This window comes from Hermetia illucens, chromosome 2 (assembly GCF_905115235.1).
Source record: "Hermetia illucens chromosome 2, iHerIll2.2.curated.20191125, whole genome shotgun sequence".
Taxonomy (NCBI): Eukaryota; Metazoa; Arthropoda; class Insecta; order Diptera; family Stratiomyidae; genus Hermetia; species Hermetia illucens.
This window is the reverse complement of record NC_051850.1, coordinates 87,417,681-87,433,168: the sequence shown is the minus strand read 5'-3', so window position 1 is coordinate 87,433,168 and position 15,488 is coordinate 87,417,681. Positions and strand designations below refer to the sequence as shown.

General features: G+C 39.4%; 1 protein-coding gene across 1 annotated transcript in view; it reads left to right on the top strand.

Annotated features, from left to right (window-relative positions):
• Window positions 1-7,924: 7,924 nt before the first annotated feature.
• Window positions 7,925-15,488, top strand: part of LOC119648082 (ankyrin-3) — a 183,027-nt gene continuing 175,463 nt past the window's right edge. The window contains exon 1 of the mRNA XM_038049570.1: window positions 7,925-8,311. Within this exon, the coding sequence (XP_037905498.1) occupies window positions 8,099-8,311 (213 nt within the window). The 5' untranslated portion in view covers window positions 7,925-8,098. The remainder of the gene's footprint in view (window positions 8,312-15,488) is intronic.

Here is a 15,488-nt window from a genome sequence, read left to right as displayed (position 1 = left end):
AGATGCGACGTTTATCGATTTTCATCAATAATTTTCCTTAAGATGTGGAAGGATAGAGGATTTTCGTGAGTGCAGTGAACCGTAAAATGTAACAAAGAAGTTTTTTTGTTGGAGGTAGCATTACACAACAGAATCCCCTGCATTAGATATTTTGGTATATTTTTCGCATATAGCAGAGCTTCAATTATCGGAATCGGAACAAAATCGCTCCGACGAGGCTGTCCTCGAATGTGAATTCCAGAAAGTATGTGAGAAGGATGAAACTAGCCTTTAATTCTTGAAGTTAAATACACGAAAGGTGAAAGTAAATTATATAGATGAGGATCGGAAAATTGTCGACTTTCATTCAGATACAAAAAAACGAATTTAATTACATATACTGAAGCAGCTTCGTAGTATATGTTATTTGGGGGATGTCGGTCACTGGTTTCGTCGTTATATTGCCTACGGAATCGTTCATCCTCTTGTTAGGCCTAAATTCTTCGGAAAATTCTTCTTTCGAAAGCGGCTAAGAGTTCGTAATTTTTCTTGCTAAGAACCCCCTTTTGTTGTCCTCATTTGACCAGTGTCATTTGATGTTGCGTCTTTGATTTTCAGTGCTGGCGTTGCCACCATATATTTCGTCTTACCTTCATTAATGTGTAACCTAAGATCTCTTCCCACCTGCTCGATCTGGATGAAACTAGATTATGCATCATGGGTTACTTTTCCCATAATGACGGTGCGACTGTTCGCCATATTCCAACTGTTTTCCTATCGCTTGCTACTGAGAGAAAATCTGATCTGTTGCTGACTTGCCTGGAGTGAAGGCTGGTATGGGTTGATGAAGTTTTGGGCGTATGGGGCCGACTTAGCAAGGTATAGTTGCTGTATTGCTGGAAGTATAGGACAGATAATGTGTTTTTCGCAGTCATTGGGCATTCGCGGTCCCACACCTCGAGCATAAATTGATTAACCGCTTGGTATTTTACCAATCCGGCTGTAATTCTATCGACACAGCATTTATTCGTCGCTTTCAGTTGGCGAGAACTGCAAGTTGCCGATATTTGAGTTTTTGAGCAGTTTATAAAAATACTCTACCCAATATGCCCCCTCTGTTGGTTATCAGATTTCCCTCTTTGTCTCGGCAGGATGACCATCGAGGTTGCTATATGACTCGATCCATTAATCGGTTTTCGTTGCTAGTTACGTCGTTATAATAACTATTATTAATAAAGTATAGAGAGTAAAAGTTTTGTATTTCACGTGAATTTATCTGAAACGTGTATGACGTCAACTGCATATAAAGTGAACTCCTACGAACGACGGAGTTGGAGTTTGGAGACACATCGAGAAATATTTTGAATTTTTACCTATGTACGAATGGGAAAACGAATGGTTCTCGGTGCCCTTCAGTGCAAGAACATTTAACAAGGTGACGGAATATATATCTAACAACATGGTTGCAAACAGCTTTCAACCATCCAACTAACCTCATAAGGAAAAAACGAAACAGGAGGATTTGTTAGATTTGATAATTTGCTTGAAACTCAACATGCTTCGATCGAGTAGGATCCTCCAAAAAGTCGAAAATTGAAATAAGAGGCTAGCGATATTTACAAAGTATCGTGTCCAGACGGCGGGAAGAGTTACTTAGGACAAACCAAGACTGGTTTACATATAGTGGGCGAGAGTACGCGGGAAAAGCGAAGACGCCGAAAAAATAAATGGAAGAGTACATCTCTGAAATTGATGGTAGCACGGCATACTCGTTTCATAAAGGAAGGACATAATATCAGATAGAATAATGCGATATAATTAGGGAATCCCAAGCTTGGTGATCTTACATGAATGGGGGAATTTAAATTGACATGGGTAATATACAAACGTAGCTGCTCAGAGATGTGGCGAGTGAGACATCTGCGAGTAATAACCTGGCAAGTTCCATCAAATTCCTGGTTTGTTAGTTTCCTTGTTTGCTCAATCAAAACTTTATTAAATAACTAAGAGCTGAAGGAATGATTAAATATATAAATAGCAGAAGGCAGACCGGACAATGGAAGTTGAAACTGTATTGTATATGCAATGAATATATTCAATCCCAACAAGTAGAAACAAGTAGAAAACCGGAAACTCGACGGTTCAGGCATGAAAGGGTTTACGTATTTGTTTGTGTAAGAAGTAGTCGATTTCCTAAAAATATAGTTATAGTATATAACTTAATTTGATTAGATATCGATATGGAGGATATTTTGAGGGCTGGCGCAAAACTAACACGACCTTTGGAAAGTACTAATCGAGACCTTGCATTTAATACTCTTTTGTTTGAATGGGCACCCCCTTCAACTTAACCTGGATGGAATAACTCTCTGCACGTGTGGGCTTTCCATTTCCCACCTGTGTGTGTGTTGCAGTTAGATAGGTAGACATTGAACTGATTTTAATAAGGTTTCGTTTTACATATTTGACTTCTTACTTGTGCATTTTACAATATGTCCAAACGGTTGGGAAAGTACTAATAAATTCCCCTTTGCATGTAAATTTATGTTACCCACTGCATGCATGGAATTTCATTGTTCCCATACGTCCATGAAATTTCGTTTCGATCGGTTTTGCCGTATTGGAGAAAAGTGCTTGTTACAGACAGTCAGATTTACTCAAAACCTTTAAAACCACGGGAGTGTTTTCATCCTTTGCATGTAAAACTGTTTGATGCCTCTGAAATAGAATACTTAGAACTCCTTGCTATCAGCGAGTAGGATGGGATATATGATGAGCTAGAAATATCCAGCATGAAGTAAGCTTAGGTGCTTTCATGAAGTATCTACAATATGTAGCCATGTATGTATCATACGAGTACATAACCATAACCATATAAAGAAGTATTGGGTCGAAAATAACCAAAACAGCACGGTTTGGAATGTTAAGGATCATTTTATTTTCCGTAGCACGTCTGCAGAGGCTGGAGGTACTGTCATGGACAATTTCGCCGAGATATTGTCAAACTCAGCGGGTTCACTATTTTTGAATTTCTTTATGGCCGAGATCATTCACTTTTACTTGGCGCCGAAGCCCATATGCGCAGTTACAGTTTGTAAAGGCTAGTACAAACTTATATCGCAGTTGACGCACTCAAGACGGGTGCCCTTCTTAGAAATTTTAAGGATCAGTTATTTTTTCACTCTTTGGAGAAAATCTCAGATTCTTTGAATCAACGGAAGCTGCAATTCTGGACCAACTTGAGGAGTTACACGGAAAAGTAGGATTTACCCCGTTTGCAGGCCAAAGTGAATTCAGCATTTCTCGGTGCCACCATGATAAAGTTTTCCTGGTCGACAGGAATGAGACCCCATCTGCTTCTTTTCCACTTCTGAACGCTTTTCCACTCGCTTCCACTCTATATCGCTGTCGAGGGAAATTAACCAAAAAAGGAATTCTGCAGCCAAAGATCATATTTCTTACGTTAGTCCCTATCCGAGGCGCTGTTGATATTTCAGTAGGAAGATAATTTTGAAATTTAGCCCACAAGTATTTATCCCTTTCAGTCGCCTTTTACGGGAAGCCGAGAATACTATGAGTGTATTCTTGAACCCCAGCGCAATGGACACGCATTAAAGGACATCGTGAAAACATAATCGGCAAGGTTTCCATTCTTCATCTTCTTAGCTCGATCACGTTAACGACCTAATTAATTAAAAAGTTATCGACAGCGTCAACAAAGAGTATATCTGATTTACCTTAAGCAGGAGGGTCATTTTGGAGAAACAGACAGTTATTATCTGAGATGGAAATGTCATATGCTGCATAGAAGTAAAATCTCCAAAGGAACTCGAATTCCAAAGCAGAATCCGCCAGGGTTGCATACTGTCACTCATATTTTTTATTTTCGTTATCGGTGCTACTCTCCAGCTAGCTCAATTGGAAGACGTCGAGGTTTTCAATGGATGGTTTGATAAGAGAATTATTGGAATTTAGTCAGAAAATTTAAAACACGATATTATTCATAAAGAGCGATATTATAATCTTCGAAGTGATCTACCTCGACTGCCACAAACTTATTCCAGCACTTGATCCAAAGCAAGTTTGAAACATTTTTGAACTCTACTACCTCCTTTCAACTGCTGAAATGCATTCTCCGCACTTGCTTCCCCACTCGATTGGCATTGCAGGTCAGGTGAATTCGGTGGCTATTGGATGGTATTCGTTGCTTTATTAGGTCAAAAATGTATGGAAGATGATTTTGCGACGATATGTCATCGTGGTGTGAAATGCACGGGGTTTTCACCCACACATTTTCGGTTTTTGGAGTGAAACCTACAAGATTTTATTGATCTCGGCTCATTCGTAGCACGTCATTTATTCACCTGAAAGTATTGTCCAATAATAACTTGTATGATGAAAACCTAACACAAGCATTGTTGCAAATTCAATTCCACTTTTAAAATTGTAAAGAAGTCGGAAACCGAAAGCTCGGCGCTTCAAGTATGAAAGGTTTTCTTGATCTTTTCTATAAGAATATTTGGTTACAAAATGATTCCATTTATATAGAGTTTGTAGTGTATGAATTCACGTTGAATATATCCGATATTCAATTTGATGTGGTATTCACATATTATCTTTTAGGAAGCAGTAATTTGACGCGAAAGAGGCAATTTTGGACAGTTATAACTTCGTTAATAATAAAAGGATTTTGACCAAACTTCCCCGTATGTTACTTTATATTAAAATCTATATTATGGCAAATTTTACGAATTCGGAATGAACTTAAGGAGGGGTGGAGTAAGTTTTTAAAATATAATAATGTACTATTATTATGTTCACTTTATTTGAGAGTATTTTGAGGCCTAGAGACCACGAGTATGGAACTCCATTATTTTTCTCAGATTTTTCGATCGAGTAGTTTCTGAGGACGAACTTAGAATCTCGCAATCCTTAAAAAATATATTCAGCTCTGGTCAAGCTTTGGCCCAAAGTATGGGTGGATTTACGCTCATTATAATTCACAGTTATGTCGTGTTCTGCGAATTATTAAGGAGCATTTAACATCTACTAGCCGGTTCGGTCACGCTGCTCCCAGGGCAGAGGTGAGACAGCGTCTGGCGATTTGCCTCTGCCCTGGTACGAAACCGTAAAACCGTATTCGTCTAATAATTTCAACCAAATTCCATAATAATAGGTGTAACAGAATTAAGCAGTTTCTGAGAATGTTGCTTTCAAATAAGTGCGCATATTCCAACCCCTGCATTCCCCCTTTACAACTGATGTCAAAAATAACACCAACTTCGTAATAATCGAAACTTTTCATTTGATACCCTACATGACTATATTCGCTGAAAAAAATTTACACTTCCTTTTTGCATGCGTAGCTCTCCCCTAAACTTAACGTACTTACTGCATGCGCGGGCGTTCACAGCACCCATCCTCTCACCAAATTTCATGTTAATTGGTACATTTTTTGCGTGCGGTAGACAGACTGATGAGCGGACAGACATACATATATTGAACCGATTTTCATAGGGTTTTGTTTTACCCTGTGACTGAAGATAATGGAGAGGATGCAGTGAATCTTAGTAGGAGCTGTGGCCACCTAATAAATAAACAACAAGTCAGAATACCGGAAGCTCGCGCTTCGGGTATAAAGGTTTTGTGTTCATCTTATGTAAGAAACTCTAACGCACAGTTTTCTATCCATATATAGCTACAAATCCAAATCCATAGATATTATCCTCACCCTAAACAAACGAACTGCCTATTTCTGAATACTGTGCATAAATATGCACGTATGTAAATTGATAGTACCCATATTTCCGATTTACTTCGTGCGCAAAAGCATACATATGTACATATATAGTACGTATAATAAATACGGCTGGTTTAATGTACACATATATCTATCTGAATTAGACATTACCCGGAAACTTCATTAGCACCCATATACTATATACCTACATACAACCATGTCTGTTTGGAGTAATTGAGATTCATATATAAATGACTAAAAACTCATATATAAATGACTAGAAAACTGTGGAAATATACTGTTATTAACTTGTGCAGATGTTTTGAGAACGAGACCTGTTACACTTTTTGATGGTCATATTTTGAGCCCTCGCTCCCCTATGATTGACCCGATATCAAATATGGAACCAGTTACGAAAAGCACTAATTGAGCCCTTTCATTTGATACCCTCATGGCTACATTTTATGAATAAATAATAATAAATTTTGCATCCTCCATTCACATGTATGGTGGGCCCCCCTAAAACTTAAATGTAAAGTATGTAAAGGGAACAACAGATTACACACTCTTACAAATTTTCGTGACAATCAGTTCAGCCGTTTCTGAATAAATCAGGTGTGACAGACAGACAGACATCGACTCGATTCTAATAAGATTTTGTATTTTCACACAACCTTAAACATTAAAATCGGATCGGTATGTGTCCAAAACTGTGGTAATTCCAAGAACTTTTTGATGAAAGCTGTGTATCATGTTTCCTCAAGCAACTCGACTACGCTGATGACATCTGCTTGTTACATTTGTAAGGAAATAAAGAAAGTCGGACTGAATATCAAAATACCATAAAACCAGAGTTCTTACTGTAACAGATCATCGCACTCTTTCTATTTGCATGAATGGTCGAAACGTGAAGGTGTCACATAAAATATTAAAGGCGCTAGGTTTGCCTTCGATATCTAGGAAGAATCTAGAAACGTTACTGCCCCAATACCAACACCAAGTTGATAGTTCTATAAAGAAAAGTGGCAACCACTGTTGCTCAACTCAGGCCTGCACCGGCGTAAATACACAGGGACGGCAGATCACACATTGGTAAAGACCGAAAACTGCATTAAGGACTGCTTTAGACAATAGTACCGACTTTCCCCCCCAATTGCTATTTGCTAACTATTATTAATATAATATTATTTATTTAGAATTTATCTTTGTGCAGCAGGGGACACTTATTTCAAGAGTTCAGGCCGGAGTAGAAGGAGTGTTTATGAGAATGTCGTTATCTCACTTACTTAACAACCCGACAATATTAAAAAATAGCAACTCAGTCTAAAGACTAAATTCATCACGGTTCTCTCAGTAAAAATGCATGAAGCACGTTCGTATCGTTTTTCTTCCTGCCAAATTATAAACCTTCCATTATCGCCCCACACCAATCGTCCATAAGCGTCCAATATAAAACAACTTTACTTTCTCAAACTTTCATGCCGAATGATGGGTTATGAAGACATCATTTATGTACAAATGAAGTAGGACAGATTCGCTTCCTTTGGATTTCAGGTTGGAATGACCAGAACTAAATTCCAGATTCTTAAAAGGTCCTGTTTAGAAGGAACAGATGTTTTGAATAATTCTAGCTTGAAATATTTTGTAAGAAATTCGTTGCAAGCAAAGGCGACAAGGGAGAGGTGAGTCCAGATCGGTTAGTGTCATTCCATGTTGTAAATATTTTCAAGAGAGTTCTCTCAAAAAACGCCCGCTGCAATCACCTTTAAAGTGGATAGAGTACAATGAACGCCACTTGTTTATATTTTACCGAATCTCCATTGTTAAGAGTTTTCACGAAGAGTGCCGAGTTGTGAACGGGATAATATGTTTGGAACATAGCAGGCACTGCGCACGATTTCCTGTTGGAGCAGCTCCCACGATGACTCCCACCCGCATACAGTTCTCCCAGATATTTGGGTGCTTAAAGGAAATCAAACGAATCCTCCCTGTTCGAGCAGAGGAGGCGCACGTCGGAGATGGAAGTTATTTATCGTGGCAAGAGTGGGTGAATTTGAATCTTTCTCGGTTTCATGGATGAATTTGCGTCCACGGGTTCGAGGTCGACACTGAGAAGAGGAAAGTGTTCCACCGCTGCTTGTGTAACTGCCACAAATGTGTATCGAAATCAGTTGCTTGTGGACATTCAAGAAGGACGCGTTCATTTCTTTTAAATTGGCCGTTATCAGTTTTGTACTTCCTCAAGGACCCATATAACCTTAAACTTCCATCACGTATAAGAGTGCGTTAACGTGGTAAGCTCAATGGGACATTTTAAAGGGACCCATACCTAGTTTGAGTGATAGTTGAGTGAATTCAAACGAACAATATTGCAACGAAATGGCGCAGTTTGTAACTCACATTCAGCCAACTTTGGTGGAAGCATCACAAGGTCATCTACCACATCATCATGGGCATCAGGTCGGTGTGCAACATTCGTCCCATTTGCCTCATAGTGGACATAACATGCCATCACCCCCAAATCATCATCATCATCACCATAACAAGCATGTTAGGCATGCCTATGAATATTACACTGGTCATCATTGCATGGTAAGTTCTTACCTTAACATTTTAACTAGAAAATCCTGGGAAAAGTCCTCTGGAAAAATATTATGAAGCTTCCAAGCACACAATACTATACGTTAGGATCTGGATCCAAAAGAGCTTGTTGAACGGCCTTGCCAAAGAAATTTCAAATTATTTTGGTGATAACCGCGCGGAAAATGACTGTATATTCTGTGCACATTATATATTTTACGATTATTGCTCCTGCGGTCAGTATATCCTGGATGAACGCTGCGGGGTGAGGGAGAAAAATAGATGAAATAAAACAAACATTCAGAATATCGACGCCACAGAGATTTGCTTATCTTTCCCATTCCAAGGCGAAATCGCTCGGTTGTTATATTGAGTGGATGGTACTTTGGGGGCTGAGTCATTCATCTGAGTCAAGCGGCCAGGGATGAGTTCCATCACAGTAACTTGAGGATGGCGTCAGACTATCCTCATAAGTATTTTCGTAAAAGAAGGATGGCGTGTGAATCATCCAGCGCTGTACCCTCTTATACTTTGTTCCATGTTCCAAAGAGCCTCCCTGTATTTGAAGCCTTGGGTCGGGGCGCACCCTATCTTTGTGGAGTAATTCAACAGCGGGAATCAAAGGAATGATGCGCTGAAATGCATTTTGTTTGAAAGGGAGAGAGCACGTCTCGTTGGCGCCCATTTGATGACCTACATCCCCTTCCTGCCTGGCTATTCTTCTTCTTTTCGAGCTATATGGCGCACGTAGTAATACTGGCAATATCAGAAAAGCTATAAAAGCGCCCGCTGATGTTCATTTATGTCTACCAGGGCCGCACATTCGCTCAAAGATGCGAGTTTAATGAGAAAATAAATGTAGAAGGGTGTCAAAATGATACACTTCGTCCCGATATCTTTGTAGCTTGCCTATTGAAGGGTTGGGACGTTAAAAATAGATTGCGGCATTCTAATTAGAGTTTCACGCAAGTTAGGTCAAAATTAAATTTTATTATCGCTGAAAAAAATCGATATTAAATCTAGAGAAAACCTTACCCCAGCGTTAACGCGCATTTATAAGGATTAATACATACAAACAGAAATATAGACGTGTCCCTTCAAATGTGTTATTTTATCATTCCAATTTGTTTTCGAAATTTTTGCCTTTTAATAATTTCTAGACTCTGGAAAATTTATCGTGATATTGAAAATCTAAAGTTGGCAAATTCATACTAAAACCATTTGAATCAACGTCTTAGATAGCATTCTTATCGAACTGAATGAATTCGATTGTTTTGATGAGCTCTCGCGCTTTCTGAGCCATTGCTATCTTTAAACTCTTTATGCCAACGTATAATAAGAGGATTGACCTTGCTGGAAAAGTAGATTCATCCATACGTCTTCCTCTTTAATTTTTATCTCATTTGGTATCGAGGCCGGTTCGCCCAAATCAGATTTGCTACTTTTCTTGGTCTCCGGGTGAAATCAAGTCCATTCAAGTTATCACTGTTTCACTCGGCCTTTTGCTCGTACCTTATCGATTTCTTCTTTCAGGGTAGTCTTAACTAGTGAGTTCACGTCGATGTATATGATCATATCAAAGACGCCTCTGTCTTCATCCCAGATGGCAGCATAGCGGGTTACAACAATGTTTCAACGCAATGTCTTCGTCTCCACTAATGCCAGGCGCCGTTTATTATCTTTATAGTCGCCTAGTACACAAAACTGAGGAGGGCGGCAGAGTGAATAACTTTGAGGTAGGATTTAGGATTTAAGAAATTCGTTAATGCGTCAATAACAAAGAACGTCTGGTGTAGAACGAAACTTCATTCAAGTTGCGCAGGTGTATGAAGCAATTACATAGTACAATTCACCATTGGCTTATAGCATTGATCTGAGATACCAAATCGCTCAATTCACTTGAGGCCGCCTCCACTGGTATGAATGCTGGTTACGACGGGGCTCTGATTATGGTCTCCAAATCAACCGGTGTCCGAAGAGGACCGTGGAATTTCAGCTACAAGGCAGGTACTCACGTTAAACGCTCAGGAACTCCAAATCCATTGCTGCTCTTCCGCCGGTAAGCAATGTATCTTTCTTGATATTACCAGAACAAAAGTTTTCGATATTCTGTGTGCACAGATGTCGACTTTTGGCAAGTCGATACAGATCACTGTCGTTGTCGCGTGTGTCTAGTTTATCGTAAAGATCTTTGTAATGGACGACTCGGACAACAGCGGTTGCTTGCTTTGTTTCCCGGCTGGCATCCTTGTAAATTTGCCAATTGACACTCTTTAATCCATAAGGAACTTATGGCAGAGCTGTTTTTTTTCAAGAACTTTCATTTAGACATCGTCATTCCAGAGCTAAGTATCTCGGTGGATGAACCGTTTGCCAGACTTTGAATACCCGGGGGTTGTATAGGCCGCTTTTTGGATAATGTCTTTAGCTTGATTTAATCGTATAAGTGAGAAAATTTCTTCTCTTTTCTCATGAAATCACTGCCATTTAATGCGCCGTAAGACAGCGAGGAACAGTTGGTGTGGGAACGGCTTTGCAGTTAATGATGGTGATAAAATGTCGTCCTAGGTGAATATAGTCGATTTGCACTATAAAATAGTGGAAGATGCGACAATCGTTTAATAAACCATATATTGACAAGTACAAGGTCGCGGGTGTCCACAAAATCGATAGTCATCAGCAGGGACTTTATAAGTCCTTGTGTGGAGTAATTGCCAGAAGACATCTTTCCCAGTATCGGATCGAACTATCAGTGATGCGCAAGCGGTGAAAAAATGAATCTTATGCAGATATAATAGGGAGCTTCATCAGTCGGTCATCAAATCGCTCGATTTTTTTTAAATATGATCACATAGACCCTGAGAGATGACAATGTCGACACCATATTGCGTGCGTGCGGTATTAAAGTAAAGGAATTTATACCCATTTATTGCATTCTATGTCGCAGATTTTGGTACCACACCATCGAGTTTCTTGTAGAATGCAGATATCGATGTGACTTTTTTGAATTGCTTTTACGAGCTCCTCCAACTTCTCAGTCAGGGTATCAACATTTATCGTATTTGTTTGGTTCGGGCTAATTCCTTTATGTCCTGACCTCGTCCTTGCGGCAAGAATCCTTGCTCATCTTTCTGGACTGGGCTTGACCTGCCGCGTCGACAGAGGTAAACACCCTACCATTACTCCGAGGCTTTGTATTCAACACGATCATTTTCAGCGATATTGAATGCGCTTTCTTGGACCTGTCACCGGGAGAGATCCTTCTTGATTTTGCATAATACAATACCTTAACCTATATTTATCTCTTATCTATAATATTGAGTTTCAAAATTTTTTTTTTTGGATTAAGTGAGGATGGTTCAAAGTATGTTGCCTCAAATCCTCCTCCTTTATCTGGACTTGGGACCAGCATGCTATGTAAATAACATGACGGAGTCTAAGATACATTTATTACTAATTTCATTTAAGCAGATATCGATATGGAGGATACTTTGTGGTCGGGGCGTCATATATAAGCACGAGTTGAATAGTTTTAATAAATCTTGATTAGGTGCGCATTATTTAAAAAAAAAGTTCGCACCTTCGTGGGTGACTTCTTTGTATCTGGCTTAAGTGGGAAACCACTTTAGGCGGTTTTCAGAATCGACTTTTTTATTGCTAACCTGCAGAAATTTCAAAGCAAAATTCTTGGGGCTTTAGATTTTATAGGGGTAGAAGCGAGCGATTATCGATTACACTCTGTAGTGATCGCGGCTTCGCGACGAGAGTGGAATCTCATTCGCCTCTTTCTGAATTAATTTGCTCAAATAATGCATTTCATAATGTGCAATCACCCTAATGTTCGCTGCAGATTACACATTATTGAATGCATTCGGGCGAATTAATCTTGACAAAGGGGAATGATTTGCCGCATCCGTAGGCGCATACGCATGTTGCTGCAACATGAACTCAACAGAGTTCAAGGCGTAGTAACGGCATGGGGAGTGGTTCTTGGTGGAACAACTGGACTGGCGGGTGACAATAGAGGGAGTTTTTGGATTGGCAACGGAAACAGCTGGAAGATAGGAGGGGACATTCGAAAAATTTTTCGCGGGGAACAGCTGGTGAAGCGGATCTTTTCCGACGGAACAGAGCCAGAAGGGAAAAAAGGAAACTTTGGGGGGGAGGAAATAGCGGATGGTTTTAAAGGCGCCGAAGGAGTTGTTATCCCAGCGGGCGTGCCACATAAACCTGGAAACGCAGGAAGTGATTGGTTCCACACCAATGCTGGTATCGTTCGCAATTTGACTTCTGCTATTGGGACAATTGCCCAAAGGCTTCAATCGTGATTATTACAAATCCTCTGAACTCGTGTGCATTGCCGCAGAAGTTCTAAAATCCAAAGGAAAGAACTATCCCCGTCGTCTCTCCGGTGTTTCAATTTTGGATATTGTTCTTGCTCGAAAATTCATTTCGGATCCATGTAAAGTTGATGTGATACCGTTGTTATTCCGGTGATCGGTGGAAATTCTGATGTTACAATTATTCCGGTCATATCACAATGCAGACCAAAAGTGTCGTTTTCGCAGCCCGATCTTGAGAAAATCCCAGTGCGCAGCATAGAAGCAACCGCGAACTCTAAAAGTTTTTTTTATTGAAAAGGAAAATAACGTTTTAAATATCTTTTTTAGCCACTAACAGAATCATCATCATCATATATACATACGCCGAACTCGGAGTAATCCCATGTGTAAATGTTAATTTTTCTTTTGTTTTTATTTCATTTCTTTTTCTTCTTTTTTTTTCACTTTTTTCCTTCATTTCATTTAATTTTTTTCTTTTCATTTGTATATATTATTATTTTCAATTTTTTTTTTTCTGATGGAGTGGGGCAATATATACTGAATTTTGAAGAATTTTTATTGATTTTGTTGATATTTTATTGACTTCCTCATTCTCTCTTCCTTCTTGATCCCGCTAAAGCTTTATAGGGATATCCTCTGAAATACTGGCCTGAGGATGTCAAGGAAGGGAGGGAACCTCAGGGGCCGCGCCCCAATCACGATCGGAGGCAGGAGCGACCATGATCGGGATTGCGATCCGTCGTGGATCTTCCCTCTCGATCGCGGCACCCGGGTCCGCAGACTTACGGCTCCACGCGCGCGGTCGAGCCGTTTTTAAGGTTTTGTGTAAAACAAAACCTGATTAAAATCGATTCACTGTCTATCTATCTGTCTGTCTGTCACACGCACTTTTCTCAAAAATGGCTAAACTGATCCGAACGAAATTTGGTGGACAGATGGGAACTATGAAATTCCACGCATACAGCGAGTGGCATAAATTTAGGTGAAGTGTAAAGGCTTCACATACATGCAAAAAAAAAAGAATTCAACATTTTTTTCACCGGATATAGTCGTGTAGGGTATCAAATGAAAGTTCTCGATTTGTACTTTTCGAAACTGACATTGGTTTTGGCGTAAATTGCAAAGTGTGTGAGTAAGGAGTCAAAATGTACGCACTTAAAGTGAGACAGGACTCATTTTCAGAAACTACCCAACCTAAAAATTCGAATTCGATGAAATCTAGGCTCAAAATATGTCCCATTCCGATATCTACTCAAATAAACTTACTGATAGTATATTATTAACTTTTCGAAATTTACTGAAAACCCCTTTCTTAAATTCATCCTAGGACTTCTGACAATATTTCGTATATACGTGCTAAATTTCTTGGAAATCTGGCCATTAACGCCATAGTTATGGCAGTTCAAACTTCGTGCGAATTAACTGCTTCCAAAGCCATGCAAATAAGATGATGGCGTCATAATTAACGGGAATAATTGACATTCGCGTGAAATATTAAAGTCGTATTTATGGAGAATCTACTTATCTGCAGCCCTTTTGAGGGTTTTGTCTAAAACATTTATGTGATGTGTTTCCGGATGGCGCAAGTGGTTATGGCGCTGGGCTGTCGTAGCAGAAGGCGGCGGTTCAAATCTCACACTTCAAAGCCCTGATCCAATATGGATTGTTGCGCCAACGATTATTATTATTACTTATGTGAAATCTAACCTTCGAGAAATGTCCCATTCCGGTGTCTGCTCAAATAAATTTACTAATAGTATATTATCAACTTTTAGAAATTGACTAAAAAACTTCCCTTAAGTTCATCCTAGGTGTACTAAATTTTGTATAGAGGACAGCGTTGCGCATACACATGTTAAGTTTCATGAAAATCCAACTATTAGTGTCAAAGCTCAGCAGTTCAGCAGTTCAAACTTATCAATTTCGTGCAAATTAACAGCATCCTAAGCCATATAAAAAAGAGGCTGACGTAACAATTACCGAGAATAATTGAGTTTCGAGTGAAATATTAAAATTCCATTCAAGAAGAATCTAATTCTCCCCAGCCTTTTTAAGGTTTTGTGTGAAACAAAACCTTATTAGAATGGTGACGGTGTCTGTCTGTCCGTCTGTCCGTCTGTCTGTCTGTCTGTCTGTCTGTCTGTCTGTCTGTCTGTCTGTCTGTCACACCCGATTTATTCGGAAACGGCTAGACCGATTGTCACGAAAATTGGTGAGAGTATGTAATCTGGTGATCCCTTTACATGCAGTAAGTGGCGCCATCTTGCGTTAAGTTTAAGGGGGGGCTCTCCGTACATGTGAATGGAGGGTGCAAATTTTTTTTTCACAGAATATAGCCAAGTAGGGTATCAAATGAAAGGTCTCAATTAGTACTTTTCGAATCTGGTTCAATATTTGATATTAGATGAAACATAGGGGAGTAAGGGTTGAAAATATGACCCACAAAAAGTGTAACAGGTCTCGTTCTCAGAACCTATCCAACCGAAAAATCTGGAAAAAATCACAGTGGTGCATCTCTACGAAATCTAGGCCTCAAAATATATCCGGTTCCGATATCTGCACAAATAAAGTTAATAATAGTATATTTCCACATTTTAGAAATTTACCCGGCACCCCCCCTTATGTTCATCCCAGAAATACAAAATTTGGCATGAGTGTAACGAAGAATATAATGCACAGTTTGGTCAAGTTTGAAGAAAATCCAACTATTATTAACAAAGTTATTGGGGGTGAAACTTTCCAATTTTTTGTGAATTTCGTGCACTCTACAACCCGCATGACGTCATCATCACATATCAATTCGTCAATACCACAACGAAATGAATTCTTATGAATTGGGTCGCAGA